The sequence below is a fragment of the Lepisosteus oculatus genome, chromosome 7 (assembly GCF_040954835.1).
Source record: "Lepisosteus oculatus isolate fLepOcu1 chromosome 7, fLepOcu1.hap2, whole genome shotgun sequence".
Lineage (NCBI taxonomy): Eukaryota > Metazoa > Chordata > Actinopteri > Semionotiformes > Lepisosteidae > Lepisosteus > Lepisosteus oculatus.
Genome location: NC_090702.1, coordinates 44,600,757 through 44,618,303, shown reverse-complemented (window position 1 = coordinate 44,618,303; position 17,547 = coordinate 44,600,757). Strand labels below are relative to the sequence as shown.

At 40.5% G+C, this 17,547-nt stretch overlaps 1 protein-coding gene across 2 annotated transcripts in view; it reads right to left on the bottom strand.

Annotated features, from left to right (window-relative positions):
* Window positions 1-6,886, bottom strand: part of exoc4 (exocyst complex component 4) — a 218,359-nt gene extending 211,473 nt beyond the window's left edge. For both annotated transcript variants that reach the window (XM_015352427.2, XM_006633281.3), the window contains exons 1-3: window positions 6,780-6,886; window positions 2,551-2,740; window positions 1,105-1,299 (exon numbers count right to left, since the gene is read on the bottom strand). In XM_015352427.2, the coding sequence (XP_015207913.1) occupies window positions 1,105-1,299; window positions 2,551-2,740; window positions 6,780-6,859 (465 nt within the window). In that variant the 5' untranslated portion in view covers window positions 6,860-6,886. The remainder of the gene's footprint in view (window positions 1-1,104; window positions 1,300-2,550; window positions 2,741-6,779) is intronic.
* Window positions 6,887-17,547: the final 10,661 nt, after the last annotated feature.

Sequence of the window (17,547 nt, the reverse complement as noted above, 5' to 3'; positions counted from 1 at the left end):
TGATCAATACTTTTTGCTGACTGGATGGAAATAGCCTGTTGTGAGAATACTGTGCCTTGCAAACTCTGTCCTACTGTATTCATGCAAGAAGGTATTTTACCGTAACCAAACCACAAATGAGATGTAGTAATAACCAAACTACTGAGTCTTAGCATAGCTCATATACCACATAAAACACCTTTGTTGGAAAGAGAAGTGACATATAAAATACAATAGTAAACCACTGGAACATTGTTTCTGAATTTGAGACTTTATATATATGCTGTAGACTACTTAATGATAAATAGGAAACTTCTATGAGAGAGAAATCTTATACAATGCTCAAACTCTAAAGTACAATGTCAGGGTACTTCACACTGCGTCAGTGTCCTAACATAGGTCCTGCAGTCATGCAAACAAGCACACTAAGGGTGTAAAATACGATTTGCAACACAGTTCCTGCTTCACTTCTGGCACCAAGAAAAGGAAGCTGTCTACACCAGGATTGGAATTAAGACAGTAATGGAACATGCTTTCAAACTGGAGGGAAAAAAAACATGGAGACTTCATCAAATGAAGACAAAACTACTCCATTAAGCCTCTAAGCCTTTTTTTGTAAGGAAACAAGATGCACCTTAATTTCAGCAACTTCATATTTGACACTGTGGCAGAGACCACTGCACTGATGTGAAGCTACCAACAGAGGCCACCATGCACAGAGTCTCAAAGACAATAAATACAGCACACCAGGCAGGTATAGCACAGCTGAGAACATTTATTATATTACTACATTATTTATTAAATTACTTTCATAGGAATGTTGGTTGTATAAAATGGGGTGTCTCTGTGGGAAGGGAGTAGCATCAGGTAGACCAGGGTCATTGAATCTCAAGGGAAGTTGTAGTAAAGAGCACAAATGGCGGAAGCCATCATGTGAAAGTTCTGTCTAGTCTCTTATGTGTGAAGTTTGATTCATTCGCTAAAGTAGAGCGAAGACCCTCCAGAATCTTTCTTTATACCTAGGGATGGGTAAGGTCCCTAAGCTATGTTATCAAAGTCAGGGATCGTCCACAGAAAAGGCAGCAGGATACAATACAGCTACAAGACTTCAAGACAAACTCATACCAGCATGTCTGTGGCGTGCAGGTAGTGCTTGCTGGACATGCAGGACTCCAGTTTCTGCGGCACTTGCTTAATGTTCTCGATTTCATCCAGCAGATTGAGGACGTGCTTGTGCTCCATCCCCTCGATCCACAGCTTGCGCAGCTCGTCCCGTTTGCAGTGCAGGAGCATCTTGCAGGACAGCAGGTTCTCCTTCACCTGCGAACACACAGCGCGGCCTTGAGGGGGGATTCTGGAGCAGGATGGCGCATTTTGTTAAGGCAGCCTTGAGCGGAGTGATAATCACGTGCACGTGGGGCACTGGACGTTTCCTTCCCAACCCTTGCTTGTCAGGTACGGAACATGGCTAGGAAAAACTGGGCGATGAGAGTTAGAAGCAGCTGCTCCTTGAATGGGGTTTAAACGAGGCATACTTTTGTTTTACCACCTATACATGACATAAAAAGAAATTCCACGTGGCAAAATGGATGGCAATCTTTCATACTTGAATCGTTTCACTTAATAATAATTATAATAATTGCTTACACTTATATAGCGCTTTTCTGGACACTCCACTCAAAGCGCTTTACAGGTAATGGGAACTCCACTCCACCACCACCAATGTGCAGCATCCACCTGGACTTCCCTCAGGACACCCCTAACATATCATTTTAATACGTAAGTACTGCGACTCAATAAAATAAACAAACTGGGCTTATGTATATGTAAAAATCAGAAACTTTAAAGAAATGGCAATCAAATAAAGCCAAAAAAAATGGTGGGCTAAAACACAACATGACTCTTTTGCAGGGGCCAGAAATATTTAACAACTCCTTCAGCTGCCATCAGTTTCTGTATCCCATTGCAAAAACGGGGCACAGGGGTAAGGACATCGATTACATTTTGAAACACAATTTGTGTGCCAATTAAACAAAAGGCAATGGTTTACAACAAAAACAGACGTAAGGGATCGCAGAAAACTCCCCGAGATTCCGGCAAGGCACTTCTGGGACAAATTAAAGAAAAAAATTCAAAGCATTGTGCTTGTAACAGGTCACAGGATGATATTTGTTCATCAAGAACATTCTCGATAATATAAAAAATAGCCAACCTAACACTCTGCAGGTTTCCCCATCTGTTTTATATTACAATAGTAACTCACTGCCATGGGTTCAAAAATGTGTCTCCGTCATATATCAAATACATTCCTATGGGCTTATTCAATTTGAAGAACGATACATATACTAGATACAGTATTGTGTATCTAAATCTGTAGAGTTTAGATGAAAGTCAAGATGTCACAAAGTGATAGACAGCTCAGGAACAAATCTAGATACAGTGCCTTTCACAAAAACAGGTACAGTATTTAGTCACGCTGCAGGTACACAAGGCAAGTAAGGTTCAGGGCCAAACTACATCAACACTGTAAAAAAGTGACACCTGAAAAGACCTGGAGACCTCCGCACCCACCTGCTTGATTTTGTTCCGCGAGTTGGTGATGCGCTCCGTGATGCTCTGGTACGTGCGAATGGCAGTGGTCAGCTCAGTATAATGCTGTACAATCTGATCGTCCAGATCCCGGTCACATTTCTCATAGGCCTCCTCCAGGCGGCCCTTTTCAGTCTCTCGGTCCTGAACATCGTCGCTTCTGGACAGTGTCCTGCAGAAAGCAAAGGCCGGGAACAGTCACAGTTTAAAACTGTGTCCACAAAATAAGCTTACATAGCCGGCTTCCCATTAGATCTCATTACAAATCTCTGTGCCCTCCATGTTTGAAAAGCTCTGCGGCTTGAAGTTAACTTTAAAGATAGCCAAATGAGCACAAATGCCCATATTCCCTGAAGAAATACAGAACTTTGAAGATAAGAGCTAAAGATATAATTTATAATAATAATTGCTTACACTTATATAGTGCTTTTCTGGACACTCCACTCAAAGTGCTTTAAGGTAATGGGGATGATGGGACTGCAGCCATAGTGTGCCAGAACGCTCCCCACACACCAGCTCTCAGTGGGGAGGATAGCAGAGTGATGAAGCCAGTTCACAGATGGGGATTATTAGGAGGTCATTATTGGTAAAGGCCAGGGGGAAATTTGGCCAGGACGCCGGGGTAACACTCCTACTCTTTTTGAGAAATGCCCTGGGATTTTTAATGACCACAGAGAGTCAGGACCTTGATTTTACATCTCATCTGAAAGACGGCACCTTTTTACAGTATAGTGTCCCCGTCGCTAGGGTGAGCGCCCCCTGCTGGCCCCACCTAACACCTCTTCCAGCAGCAACCTTAGTTTTTCCCAGGAAGTCTCCCATCCAGGTACTGACCAGGCTCACACCTGCTTAGCTGCAGTGGGCTGCCAGTTGTTAGTTGTAGAGTGATATGGATGCTGGCTATAAATATTATGAGAATGCACACAGTTTTCAGGGGCAACTGCAGGCCCGGTGACAACAGCAGTGTAACATTTGCTTTACAAATCGGAGAAGCACCAGTGCAGTAATGAGCAATACAGAATGCAAAAATGGGCAATTGGTCTGAAAACAAAATAAATTAATAATGACCACATAAATTAAGGAGAGCACTATATTTACTGCTGTCAATCATTTATTGTCATGTTCATATTCACATTCATTTTCAATCACCCTTATCTTACACATTCACTGTCAACTCTGTAAAGTTGTTACAACACTGCAGACATCTGCCAACACAAGCACACTCATATTTGTTTTTCATCACCCTTGGATGCAACTTAATGGCTAGAAAGCTCCACCAAAATGAAAGAGAAACCTTTCAAGAAAAAAAAAATTAAAATATGCTCCTGAACTGCAACACAGAAACTTGGACGCACCTACAGCTCATTAAAGAAAACTTTCCAGTTCTTATGTTACAGTACATGCCTTACTTTGAACAGTTCAACCCATTAAGAATGAGGCACAAACCAGAAAATGCCCCCTTTGCAGATCAATTTCTACTTCAAGGCTTTCAAGAGGCAGAATCCAACCTTTACGTGAGGATGTCAGTTTTTATCGCTTCATTAAAACATGTGACAAAGTCACCTCTCCTATGGGCACACATCCCTCCATCCATTTTCCAACTGCTTTTTCCAATTCAGGGTCACAAGACAGCCAAAGCCTATCCCAGCAAGCAATGGACAGAAGCCACGGTCCACTCTGGACAGACAGGACGCCAGTCCATCGCAGGGCACACACAGACAGAGACTTACACACTCACACCAGGACCAATTTTCTGAGAAGCCAATAAACCCGTTAGTAAAACCCATATGAACAAATTATTTTATTTTTGTATTTAATATTATTACATATACACTTTAACAATAAGAGAACATGTGTCAAATCACCACCCTGCATTGCAGTAGTTCTGACTTCAAAACATTGCAATAAAGGTAAGCATTAAGAGTTTTGGGAAATGAAAAAGAAACAAAATCATTTTCCAGCCCAAGCTTACACTAAACCACAAACAATTGCATATGTACTCAGTAAAAATAACTAAGTCCCTGAAAACAAAGCAACTTAATTAATGGAAAAGTAAATTTCATGGCATTTAAAGACCAAAACCTAATATAATAATAAACAATGCTGATACTGAATGTGTTGTGTGCTCCAGTTGCTTCTGAGACACCAAATCTCAGAATCTGTTTCATTTTTAGAGTCACGTTTTAGTGCATTTCACAGTCTTTGTAGTTACAAACAAACAAAACAAGTGACAGAACTGCCACACAATATATGAAAAAATAAATTAAGTTCAATGAAATGAGCATGCAATTAAAAAAACTAATTTCACATTGAACTAATGAATTTCACATTGTGCATCTCTATTTTATGTTTTACAATACAAGCTATTTTTGTAAATACAAGCTATTTTGTATTGTGACTATTTTGTAATACACTCTTGGTTTTCTACAATGAAAATGTATTCTAAAGTTCAGTTTATTTGACCAGGTAAATGGGTTCACTGAAGCTCCACAGGAGACATCAAAAGCACAAAAGAGAAAATCAATATAAATATCATTAGTTTCTTACTCTATGATGTTAAATGCTGGATAGAGTGAATTCATTTTATACAAAACAGTGAACACACCTCTGTACTACATCCCTGCCGGAACACTGTTGTTTTTAGATGTTGACCCCAGATCAAAACTAACGCTTAAAACAGGCGACAACAAAAACTTTCCTTCTTCGACACATCTTATAAATACATAGCAACAAGAATACATTTAAGAAAACCTGAGCATTATTGAAAAAACGCCATTTTTTTTTTCTTAATGATACATACACTTTTCACCATGGAACAAACAAACTGTCAGCTGTTATACTGACAGATCTAACAACAAATATGAATTTAAGGGGCACAGTCGCATTAAAAAAAGATCAGTGAAAACGAACCTGATAGCAACATTAATCACAGGTGTTGGAAAAGCAGAATCTATCAGCTAAGGCATTGTTGGAATAGCAGTACATATATCTCTCCCTTGTGGCAGGTGAAGAAAGACATTCTTCTTACTTAACCACCAGTTATTACCACTAGTTTCTTACAGCTAGATTTCAGTAGGCCACTATGGTCATGATGACCACATTGTCAGCTGATCATTGGCCTCATCTTAACTGAGGTAGCCACTGCTCTCCAGAGCCCCTTCTTTTTTGTTTCTGGTACCTCAATATGCTATGTCTATTTTGGCAATAAGCTGCCCTGAGTTTGTGTTTTCTGAAACAGTTCACAAGACATCCAAATAAATATGGTCACAACAGGGGACAATGGTGAATGCAGATGAGCCTTGTCTTCCTTCAAGAAACAGCTGGATGAATTTCTTCATTCAATAAGCTTCAAGCTACCAAATGGGCCAGATGGTCCAAAGTCTCCCCTTCTCTTTAACTTTTCTTATGACACAAGGCAGAAGATCCAACTGATACTTGTCAGTTACAGGTAACCACAAAATCTAAGAGGCATTTGATACTATCCATGCTGCAGAATTATGAAACAGCTAAGATAACTGTGATTCTTATATTGCTGTAAACACAACTCTTTCAATCTGCAAAACTTCCCCCAGTAAGGGTGACAAATCATTAGGAATTGTTACTGAGACAGAAAAGACATCTTCTATTACTTTTTATTAGTGGACTTCTTTTATTGACTTTTTATTGTATAAAAGTAACTGATATTTCTTTCTTAACAATTATAGAGGTTTATTTCAGTTGAATATGTGTTAAGCAAATGATGTGAAATGTAAGGGAAAGGCGCTCCTTAGACAGAGTAGAAACAAAACACGAAAACAGGAAGACAACTGAGTTAGTGAACAAACTAATGAAAAACCCAGCCAATGGAAATGTAAGACTTAGGATTGTCTTTCATATTGAAATGCAGTTGTGTGAATGTTGACAAAATGACACAACGGAACTATAAATATCAGGAAAGGACGTATGCCCTTTCAAGCAGGAGGAAATCAGCACCATAATTACAGTGGAATACATATTTAAGTCCAAGACACTGTGTTCGAACTTCGTTAATACTCTTCTGGCAAAGGTGTATATACTGTACAAACAGCATGAATCTTCATGTACAACTCCTGTATGTAGAACCAGGATGAGGATGTGCTTGCAGGCCAGCAAGAGACGATCAGTCTTATTTTTATTTCCAGCGACACAAGACGCCGCATTTCTTGCGTTTGATAAAGATAAATCTTCCCTACCTGATCACAGAGATGAGTAACCCCGAAGGGTCTTTGCTTTTGCTCATTGCACTTCTGTACTTTCCTGCATCTGCTGCCATCTTTGAAGCTGCTGCACCCAAACACAGGAAAGCAACCAACCTTGCTGGTAGAGAACCAATGAGGAAAAACCTTTACCCAATCAAGTGTGCTCTTGAAGGTGAAGGCGGGCTCTTCACCGATATGTCTAGTTTAGGTGTTTCTTTGCAAGTTATGGTGGGAAATGTAGTTTTTTCGCAGGAAAATTTTTTGCAAGGAGGGAGATTTATTTGTGTAAAATAGAAAATACTTGTCTTGTCTCAGACCATATTCTGGGACACACATATATAGACACCAATTACTCATTTATTTGTCTGACTCTTATATACAAAACAATTTACATTCGTGTTCCCATTGGGTATGTCCAGAATACAACAGGAGAGCCTACAACCATACTTAGCTTCCTTTATTGTCCTAGATGGGAAATTTAGTTTGCTGGCAGGAAGGGAGAAGACTACACACACCACATAATACACAACAATGAATCCATTAACAAATAAAAAAAGCATTCATACATAACATTAATAAACAAATCAGGATCTTTAAATAACCCTCACAAATCTAGAAATATGACGTGCATCCACAATATTTCAATTATTTGTTTAAATCCCTGACCACCCCTAATAATAAATAAATGAAAGATATAAACTAAATCTATAATTGCATTTCTCCATAGTTTTAATTCAATTTACAACATTCATATCCTTCTATGTTTTGATCATTGTTGACTTTATAAGTTGACTAGCCGTAAGCATGAATATGTTCAACAATGAATAGCATTTCTAAACAATGGTTTTGAAAAAATTAAGTATTGCAAAAATTTTAAGTATTACTAACACTTTACAGAGCAATGCTTTTCTTACAAACACTGATTTTAGGTACTAGTAATATAGTTTAATAGTTTCAGTAGTTATTTACTTGCAACTAGTACCTTCCAGTTCAGAATGTTAAAAAAAACACCAACAGAAAAAAGGTGTTTTAAAGAAACAGTATATTTTCTAGTGGCTATCATTAGGTTAGCTAGTATTGGCTAGCTGGTGGCAAATTTATATCACCATATAGTAGTAACTATATGTGGGTACCTTTGCTAGGTGGCTGACTATGCCTATATGACTATATATATATACTACATATACTATATATATACTACATATACTATATACTATATATATGACTAAATATGCATGTGCTAGTAACTATATATGCATATGCTAGTAACTATAGTAGTTCAGGTGGGTAGCTGCGTCAGCATGCGTAGGCTGCAAAGGAACAAGTAATAGGTTTATTCCATGCTGAAAAAAGAAGAAAGAGAACACAACGTTTCAGCCGTGGAGCCTTCTTCAGGTGTGGACAATGCACACCTGAAGAAGGCTCCACGGCCGAAACGTTGTGTTCTCTTTCTTCTTTTTTTCAGTATGGATTAAACCTATTACTTGTTCCTTTGCTAGTAACTATATGCTAGGTACCTTGCTAGGTGGCTGACTATGCCATCTTGCAATTTTAAAGCAACAAGGAACCTGCTGCCTGAACAGACTGTTGCAATCCCCCAGAGCCACCAACACTCCTGCAGGCCTGGACGAGCCCAGGCTGTATTCTCTAATGACTGTTTCTCAACAGTCACAGGCCAAGGGAAGCAGAAAGCGCACCATTTACCCTTGACCATGTATACTAAATGTAATACTAAACAATACTTAAAGAAGTGTTAGAAATGAAATCCAAGGATCTCTTCTAGCTACTGTACACCAAAGAGTGGGGGAAAAGCACTGCTGTAACCAATTGCAGGTGCAGAGAAAACACCAGATTTCTGCAAAATGAGGAAAATAAATAATTCCCCGGCAAGAGATATGACACAAACGTAGAGAAAAGATGGTCAAGATATTCACGAGTGAGCAGCTACAGTACCTTAACAAATGAATGTCTAGAGACCTCGTTTCAGTGGTCTGAGTGGAGTTTGTCTCTTGATCTTTGACTTTTTGACTCGTGGCTTTCGACTCTTTTGCATCTTCAGCTCTTGTGAAGGTGTTCTAATGCCTAGAAGTAAAAATGGTAGAGGTTATGAGATGGTATGGTGGAGGTTTTGTGATGGCATGGGCCATTCATACTTCCTTAGGCTCTCAGAGCCCTTGTATTGTAGAAGGTTCAGTGAACGGTGCAAAAAAATCCAGAACTTTTAGAAGGAAGAAAGTTTGTATTCAAGCAGTCTAAAGACCCTAAGCACTCTGCCCAGTTAGCTAAAAGAATTTCTGCCAAAATACAGTAATGCTGGCCTTCTTAATTCCCAGACTTGAATCCTATCAAAGGGCAGAATGATTGGCCTAAAGGCTATTGCAAAGAGAAAACCAAGACTTACTGCAGGAGGTGCATGTGTTGAAGAACTGGCAAACTAATCTTTGGGGAGATGCTGGGAACTGGTTTCAGAAAACAAAAAGAAAGACTCCAAGCTGTAAAAGATGTTTGCATACAAACAGAACATTCAAATGTAAAGGTGCCCAAATAAGAAAAAGTAAACTCTTTTTGGATTGTTATTTTCATTTTATGTGTACTGCATAATCTTCCCCTTTTGTTATGAAGTTGAATTTCCTGTTCATCTTTCAATAGTAAATTTAAAATGAAAGAAATTACATTCTATACACTTGATCTGCCTTTCTAATGCCCACCATGTGGGCTATATAATTATGTTTTACCACGGTATATCTATCCATTCACCCATCTGTGTATAATAATAAAAACAGGAGTAATAACAACAGAGAAATATATATTATAAAGCCTGGTCAGTACCTGGATGGCAGACCTCCTGGGAAAAACTAAGGTTGCTGCTGGAAGATGTGTTAGTGAGGCCAGCAGGGGGCACTCACCCTGTGGTCCATGTGGGTCCTAATGCCCCAGTATAGTGACGGGGACATTATACTGTAAACAGGCGCCATCCTTAGGATGAGATGTAAAACCGAGGTCCTAACTCTCTGTGGTCAATAAAAATCCCAGGGCGTTTCTTGAAAAGAAAAGGGACGTAACAACAGCGTCGTGGCCACATTTCATTTTGGCCCTTACCAATCATGGCCTCCTAATAATCCCCATCTATGAATTGGCTTCATTGCTCTGCTCTTCTCCCCACTGATAGCTGATGTGTGGGGAGTGTTCTGGCGCACAATGGCTGCCTGTCGCATCATCCAGGTGGACATTGCTGCACATTGGTGGTGGTGGGGGGGAGTCAACATTACCTGTGAAGCGCTTTGAGTGGAGTGTCCAGAAAAGTGCTATATAAGTGTAAGCAATTATTATTAATTATTATTATAAAACAAGAGGCAGTTAACCTTTCAGATTTATAAATATTATTGTGTTCTGTCTCAGACTTTGTTTCAGATATTTCAAATGTACAGTATAAAAAACCTTACTATAGTATTTCTTACATGTAGTGTGTTTTAGGTACTGTATATGAAGCATTAAATGTCTCACTCTTGAAGAGATTTTGAATCTTTGAATGAAGAGATTTAGATAAATATGTCTAGTTGGCAGAAAGAACAAAAAATGAGCATTTATTTATTTTCCATGTCCGTGACCAAAAGCAAAACTTGTATAATTGGTTAGAAAAGGAAGTCCTCTGGTAATGGATGTATCTTTCTGGATAATTATGGCTGTGTACTGCAGATATAATAATCTAAAGTCAATTTATTCATCCCTGAATATTGTCAACTGAATGCACAATTTTTTTGGAAGCTTTCTTGATCCATCACGAGCTTCAGGTGCTGAGAAGCAGACCTCCCAGTGATTTGTTACACACCATTAATCTGTCTCCTCATGGTCCTTTCCTCCTTCGATTTCTCACCACCGTTCTAACCACAATAATTTTCTGTTCACATTTCAAAACCTGAAGTGATTAAAGAATATAAGTTTGTGTCTGCTGTTTTCCAGCCAGTGGGTCTGCTTTCTAAGACAAAAATATATTTTTGCCATCAAAGAGGTGTGGAGTCTTCAGCAGTATCATATTTCAAAGGTATCAATGTTCTCCTTAGCAATATTAATTTCCTATGAAACTATGCGGGAAAAAAAAAAGGTTGCCCATTCTTGCAGTGGTACTTTTGCGCATTTTGAGATGCAGCAGTTTTTCCAGACATTCATGGGAGATATTATGCCAGTACACCTTTGCAATAAACCGAGGAGAAGTTTAATGGTGATCTTTCTGTGCAATGAGTTTGGCAGCTTGTTTTTATTTTAAACTTAGATTAAGTGGGTTATTCCATTTTAACTTTAACAATACCCATTAGTGAAAGACATTGTGAACTAATTCAAAGTGTACAATTATCTAGCTGGTGCATAAATGAACAAAAATAGAATTTCCTCGAAATAAAAGCATCAGCCAAATAAATTCCCCAATAAAATGACATTTTAATATCATGGCTTATTTGAAGTCTAAAAGTTCCAGTAGATAATTGTTTCAGGTCTACATTTAGCCAGTGAGAAATTTAATTTGACTGAACGAATGTCATTGTCACGCCCCCTACAGCTAGAGGGCGCTCCTACTCTGTCCTGTTCCTTGTTTCCCTGTGCTTTGCTTGTCCTTCTGGTTTATCTTTGCGTGGGGCTATATATTTCCGGTTCACCCTTTCCTCCTGGCTCAACATTGATGGTTCTGATGTCTTGAGACCCCCCTAGCACCAGGTCGTCTCTTCCGCGGCCTGAGGGCATAGGTTTCTGCCCGACATCGTCTGACCTGCTGAGCCCGGGCTAACCCCGTTTTGCTGCTACGCATATGGTCTTTTGCTCTCCTGCCTTTCCACAGCATGCCTTACCGACATCTGTGACATAATGCTGAGCCGTACTTTGACCCCACGAGCAGCGGTTTTTGTTTTCCCACATCGCTTTGAGCCTTTTTTTTTCAGTTCTCCTAGTCTAATCACGAGATGTCACTCCCGACATCCGTACCTGTGAGCAGGTCATTCAGTGGTATGCCTTCCCAACATCCGCGTACGAATACCTGCCTTTCCTCGGGTTGTCATTCCCGGCATCCGTGATTGAATGTTGAACTGGCTCTTCTATTCTTGTTGAGGGATGCCACCTCCGACATCCGTGCCTGTGAGTAGGTCATTCAGCGGTATGCCTTTCCAACATCCGCGTACGAATACTTGGCTTTTCTTGGGAAGTCACCCCTGGCACGATGACAGAATGTTGAACGTGTTTTTGCCCTGTATGCGGTGTTTGTCGATTTTCTGTTCCCGGGTTTTTTGTTGTTACTTTGTTTTAGCCTGCCGGCCTGCATCCCTGGCTACTCAAGAGGGCTGCCCTCCAGACCTGTGCACTCCCCCTTTTTCACGGAGCTCAGCAGTAGGTTCTGTCCCAAAGCCGAGGCTCCCCGATTCCAATCGAGGAGTTGAGTTGGGCCCTTCGAACACGGACTGGCGCTGTGCCATGCCAGCCTTTCCCTTTTTTCGCCAGGGATGCAGTGAGCTGGTCTCCGCTCAGACTGTTGCACCTTACCTCTTCCGTTCCCTTGCTGATCAGATGGGACAATTCTTGCTCTGCCAGCCAGATATTTATTATTTGTTTTTTCCCTTTATTTTTTTCTGCTTTAGTCTGCCTGTCCGTCTGCATGCGCCACAGACTAATTAAAAGGGCAATCCCCCAGACAGAAGCCGAGGCTCCCTGATTCTGAGTGTTTGGCTGAATTGGGCAATGACTGTCTTTTATCCTTTTTCCTCCTGGGTTGCTGATAGCCGGGTTCTCTTCGGACTGTCACGTTTGCTGAATTCTCTTTCATTACTGACCAGCCTGGGCTGATTAAGCGCCAGTGTCCAGTGATCTATTATTCTATTATTACTTCACTTTACCCCCTTACTGGAGTACCAGAGCCCCAACCAGGGAGGTCTTTTTGGGAGTTTCTGCCACTCTCTGGACTCTTGCTCTTGGGTTCTGACCAATCACCACTGACGCGGCTGTATCCAACCGTGTTGTAACAAAAAATTAGATCCATACACATACAAATATTTTTATTTCCTGTAGACTGCCTAAAACCCTGATTTAACTGCAATAGATTTTGTGGCTAAATTACTGTGGATGGACCAAATGAATGCCTGAAGCTTATAAGTAAAAATGGTAAGGTTTCCATTAAAAATTATGAATGCTGTTGTGCCTGTTTTTTTATCATGCGTATATGATTTAAAGTCCACTCTTAGGGAAAAAAAGGTTGTTTTACAGCAGGCAGCACAAGAGAGAACTGATCTAGTGAAATTACCACAGTAGGATGTCACTCTGTGCCGGGTTGAATTACAGCAGAATAGAAAAGGCTGTCATTACTGGTGCCTTGAATAAGATTTTTGTGGCTTTCTAAACCCAACTGTCAAATAATGGATACATGACAGATTACACAAGTTACTGGAGCTGTAAGGGTAAGCACTTGAGAGATGCTTTCTTAAGATAAAATAAATCAGAATGTTAGCCCCTCGCTGTTAAAGTGGTAGAAAAAAACGTGTTTTTGCACCTATAAATGTTCAGAAGTAATGTATCCCTGCTCCACTGCACAGAAAAAAATATATACTACACTAGTAGTTTTTGGGTTTGTCCATTGTATTTCTGTCATCTTGTATAGTGTATTAAAGCTAAATGCATCATTATGTATTTATTTTTCCTAAAACATATTTTTAAACAATTTTATTTAAAAACATGTATTATAGGTTTTTGCAGTTATATTAAAACAGTTTAACTCGCTTTTTGGATAGTTTACTCTGTCTCACCCTTAATATAAATCTAATTATCCTGGCTTAAATTTTCAGGTTAAGTATGTGGCCGACACATACATTTCTAAAAAATACACTCCATGTAAAAAACTGCTCATGCTTCTTTAAGACCATTTGATGTCATGATCGACTGAGCTTAACTTAATGACTGAGACTTCAACTCCATGCAAATGCTTCAGTGATGATGTGCAAGCTAATTAAAAGATTATCACTGTCAGAAGAACCCCAGAAAAACGTCAGACTTCTGAATGTGCTGTGTACTTGAGAAATTAAATTTGTGAGTCTGTGCTACAACTCAGCGTGCATTGGATTCTTGAGGCGATACCAGGTTCCTTTGCTCCAGAGGCGGTTTTCTACAGGAATCTGCTCCTTTCACATTCTAGTTTCCTATTTATTCAACACAGCAGGAGGAATACATTTCAGCTGGGAAGGCAACAGAGACCTCCCGGGAAAAACTAAGGTTGCTGCTGGAAGAGGTAATAATAATAATAATTGCTTACATTTATATAGCGCTTTTTCTGGACACTCCACTCAAAGCGCTTTACAGGTAATGGGGACTCCTCTCCACCACCACCAATGTGCAGCATCCACCTGGTTGATGCGACGGCAGCCATAGTGCACCAGAACGCTCACCACACACCAGCTATCAGTGGGGAGGAGAGCAGAGTGATGAAGCCAATTCACAGAGGGGGATTGTTAGGCCGATGGGGACATTTGGCCAGGATGCCGGGGTTGCACCCCTACTCTTTTCGAGAAATACCCTGGGATTTTTAATGACCACAGAGAGTCAGGACCTTGGTTTTACGTCTCTACACTGGGGCATTAGGACCCACAAGAGCTGCAGGGTGAGCGCCCTGCTGGCCCCACTAACACCTCTTCCAGCAAAAACCTTAGTTTTTCCCAGGAGGTCTCCCATCCAGGTACTGACCAGGCTCACACTTGCTTAGCTTCAGTGGGTTGCCAGTTGTGAGTTACAGGGTGAATATATATATATAGGTGTTAGTGGGGCAAGTAGGAGGTGCTCACTCTTCGGTCTCTGTTGTTCCTAATGCCCCAGTGTAGTGACGGGGAATCTATACTGTAAAAGAATAACACATACTGTAAAATTGAGGTCATTAAACATCCCAGGGTGTTTTCTCTGCTTCCTGGCCAGATTTACCATTGGCTTTTACCACTCGTGGCCTCCTAATAATCCCTGTCTATGAATCACTCTGTTCTCTACCCCACTGATAGCTGGTGTGTGGTGAGTGTACTGGCGCACTATGGCTGCCGTCGCATCATCCAGGTGGTGCTACACATTGGTGGTGGAGGGGAGTCCCCATTACCTGTGTAGCGCTTTGAGTGCAGTGTCCAGAAAAGTGTTATATACTGTAAGTGTAAGGAGTTACTATTATAATATATCAGTGTGCAAAATCTGTGTCTTGGCACCAATGTGAGGAGTATAGTACCACTCTGCCCGTGCTGGAATTCAGTCATGAGGGCTGGCAGCTTCAGAGTTTGCTACACCAAAAGACCAGGTCTCCTACTGCAGAGGAATTCTACACCATCTCAGATTGAAGGGTGTGATGTCACCTTTTGTGAAAGGCTTTTATGCGGCCAGCTCTTGTGCACATGTGGATGATATCATGTTGGCAGCTGTGATAAATCCAGATGGTTTCAACTCATGACCAGGCACCAGAGTGGCCACTACCTCTGTAAAAGATTACTGTACCTAACCAATTCATCTCCCAGATCAACATCTCTTTGCGTCCTGAACTGTGGCAGAGACAGTTAGGTGTCAACATGCCCAGGACAGCCTTCTTACAATGAAATGGCAGTTCCAGGATGAAGAAACCAAGGACCACTTGTACACATTCTTCCACTTCACTCGAATCTACGTCCATACTAAACCTGACCTTGAAGTGGTTGTCCCAGATCTGTCTCATTGCATCTCTGACATAAAAACATGGATGACTAAAAACACTTCTTCATTTAAACTGTGACAAGACAGAAGCCATGCTTCTCAGCATGCCTCATCAACTATGTAAAGCCCATGCAGTTACCCTATCTGTGGATGGTACTCTACGTGAATTTCAGTCTAAATCGAAGAACTTGGGGTTGATAGTTGACACAGGCTTGACGTTTGACCTACATGTGCAATATATTGTCAAAACACCACTCTTCCACCTCAGAGATATTGCCAGATTACGTCCTATGTTGTTGCTACCTGTTGCTATAAAGCTGGTCAACACTTACGTCTTCTCCCAGATTGATTACTGTAATGTTCTACTTGCTGGGGTATCTAAATACATATTGAACAAAGTGCAGTACGTCTAGGCATCGAGACATACATTCGGCAGTCAGAATCCTGTCCATGTCTAGTGCAAATGATCACACGCCTATCCTAGAATCCTTGCACTGACTTCCTCTCAGGTTTCACGTGGACTTCAAAATCCTCTTGCTTACCTATAGGGCTCAGTATGTCTTGACACTTCAGTACCTCTCTGAATTACTATCGTCCTATTCCCCATCTCGCAACCTGTTTTAATTTAATTAATCTGGTCTCCCATCCATCCCCCAAGCCTGTCTACACTCAACGGTTGACAGGGCTTTCTACTGTTGCGCTCCAATGATCTGGAATTTTATCCTTAAGGATATCAGCGTGTCACCTTCCCTGAGCACTTTCAAATCAAGACTCAAAATCTTCTTCAGAAGGGCCTTGATTTAACTGGTTCTGTGTCTGCCCCTTTGCTTTCCTCCTGTATTCCAAACCCTAACTGTAATTGTGTAATTCTGCTGTCTCCTCTCATTGTGTATTTCTTTTTCAGTAAAGTTCTCTCAGTAAAGTGGCTTTGAGAAGCCATTTTTAAAGGCACTACATAAAATAGAGTTTATCACTGACTAACCCCTTCATCCAATACAGGGGTGAGGGGCACCCAGAGTGTATCCTAGAAAGTAACAGGCACAAGGCAGGATACACCCTGGACAGAACCCCTGTCCATTGCAGGGCACACACAGACACACTAGAGCAGGTTTTCTCAGAAGCCAATTAACCTACCATTATGTCTTTGGATTGTGGGAGGAAACCCACACGAACACAGGGACATCACACAAACTCCACTCAAATAGCAGCCCAGGAATTTAACCCAGGGCCCCAGTGCTGTAAGGCAGTAATGCTAACCACAGCGCCATCGTGCCATCATGAAACATCAAGCCCCTACCTTGGAATGAAGACATTCCATCAGAAACTGCTACAGTGTAATTTTCGGTGATGAGTCATGGCTCAATCTGTTCAGGCACAACAGTAGGCAGAAGGGAAGGAAAGATACCATCCATGTGTTGTTCAAATAAACCAGTTTGGAGGTGGAGGTGTTATGGTGTGGACTATAATTGAGCATAGATGGAGATCCAGCATTTTTTTATGGCTTCTCAACTATGCAACAAAATAAAAACTTTTTGTTCCCATAATTCAGTTTACTTTGCACTCACATTTACTTTGTTTTAGTTCAACAAGAGCAATGAATGACATAGAATAATATTGGTGAAATGTGAGAAGCTTTCGGAATTCACTGAATATCACTATGTTTATCTCTCAAATAAATTTATCTCTGTTTTATTCTGCAGTCTCATCACACAGGATTTTGGAATGAGACATTATAAATACGTATACAGTATTTACAAATTAGAAAAGTCTGAAGTCATTCTGAATTTGGGATAAACAGGATTATATTTGGGATCCTTTACCATTATCTGAGCTAATCTACGATCCTTCAGAAATTTCCCATGAGAAATTTCTAAATATAGAGTGACTGGTTCCAAGGAAGGAAAAAATAATATTGTGGGTAATCTTTGTAATAATTGAAACAGACACAATCAGGCAATCTTGTAATTCATAGATCATGTATTTTTTATGTGTAGCACTTTGTCTATCTTAAATTTAGAAGTTCTTATCACATTCCTTTGCATATACTGCCACTCCTCCTAATCTGCTGCCCTTTGTCAGT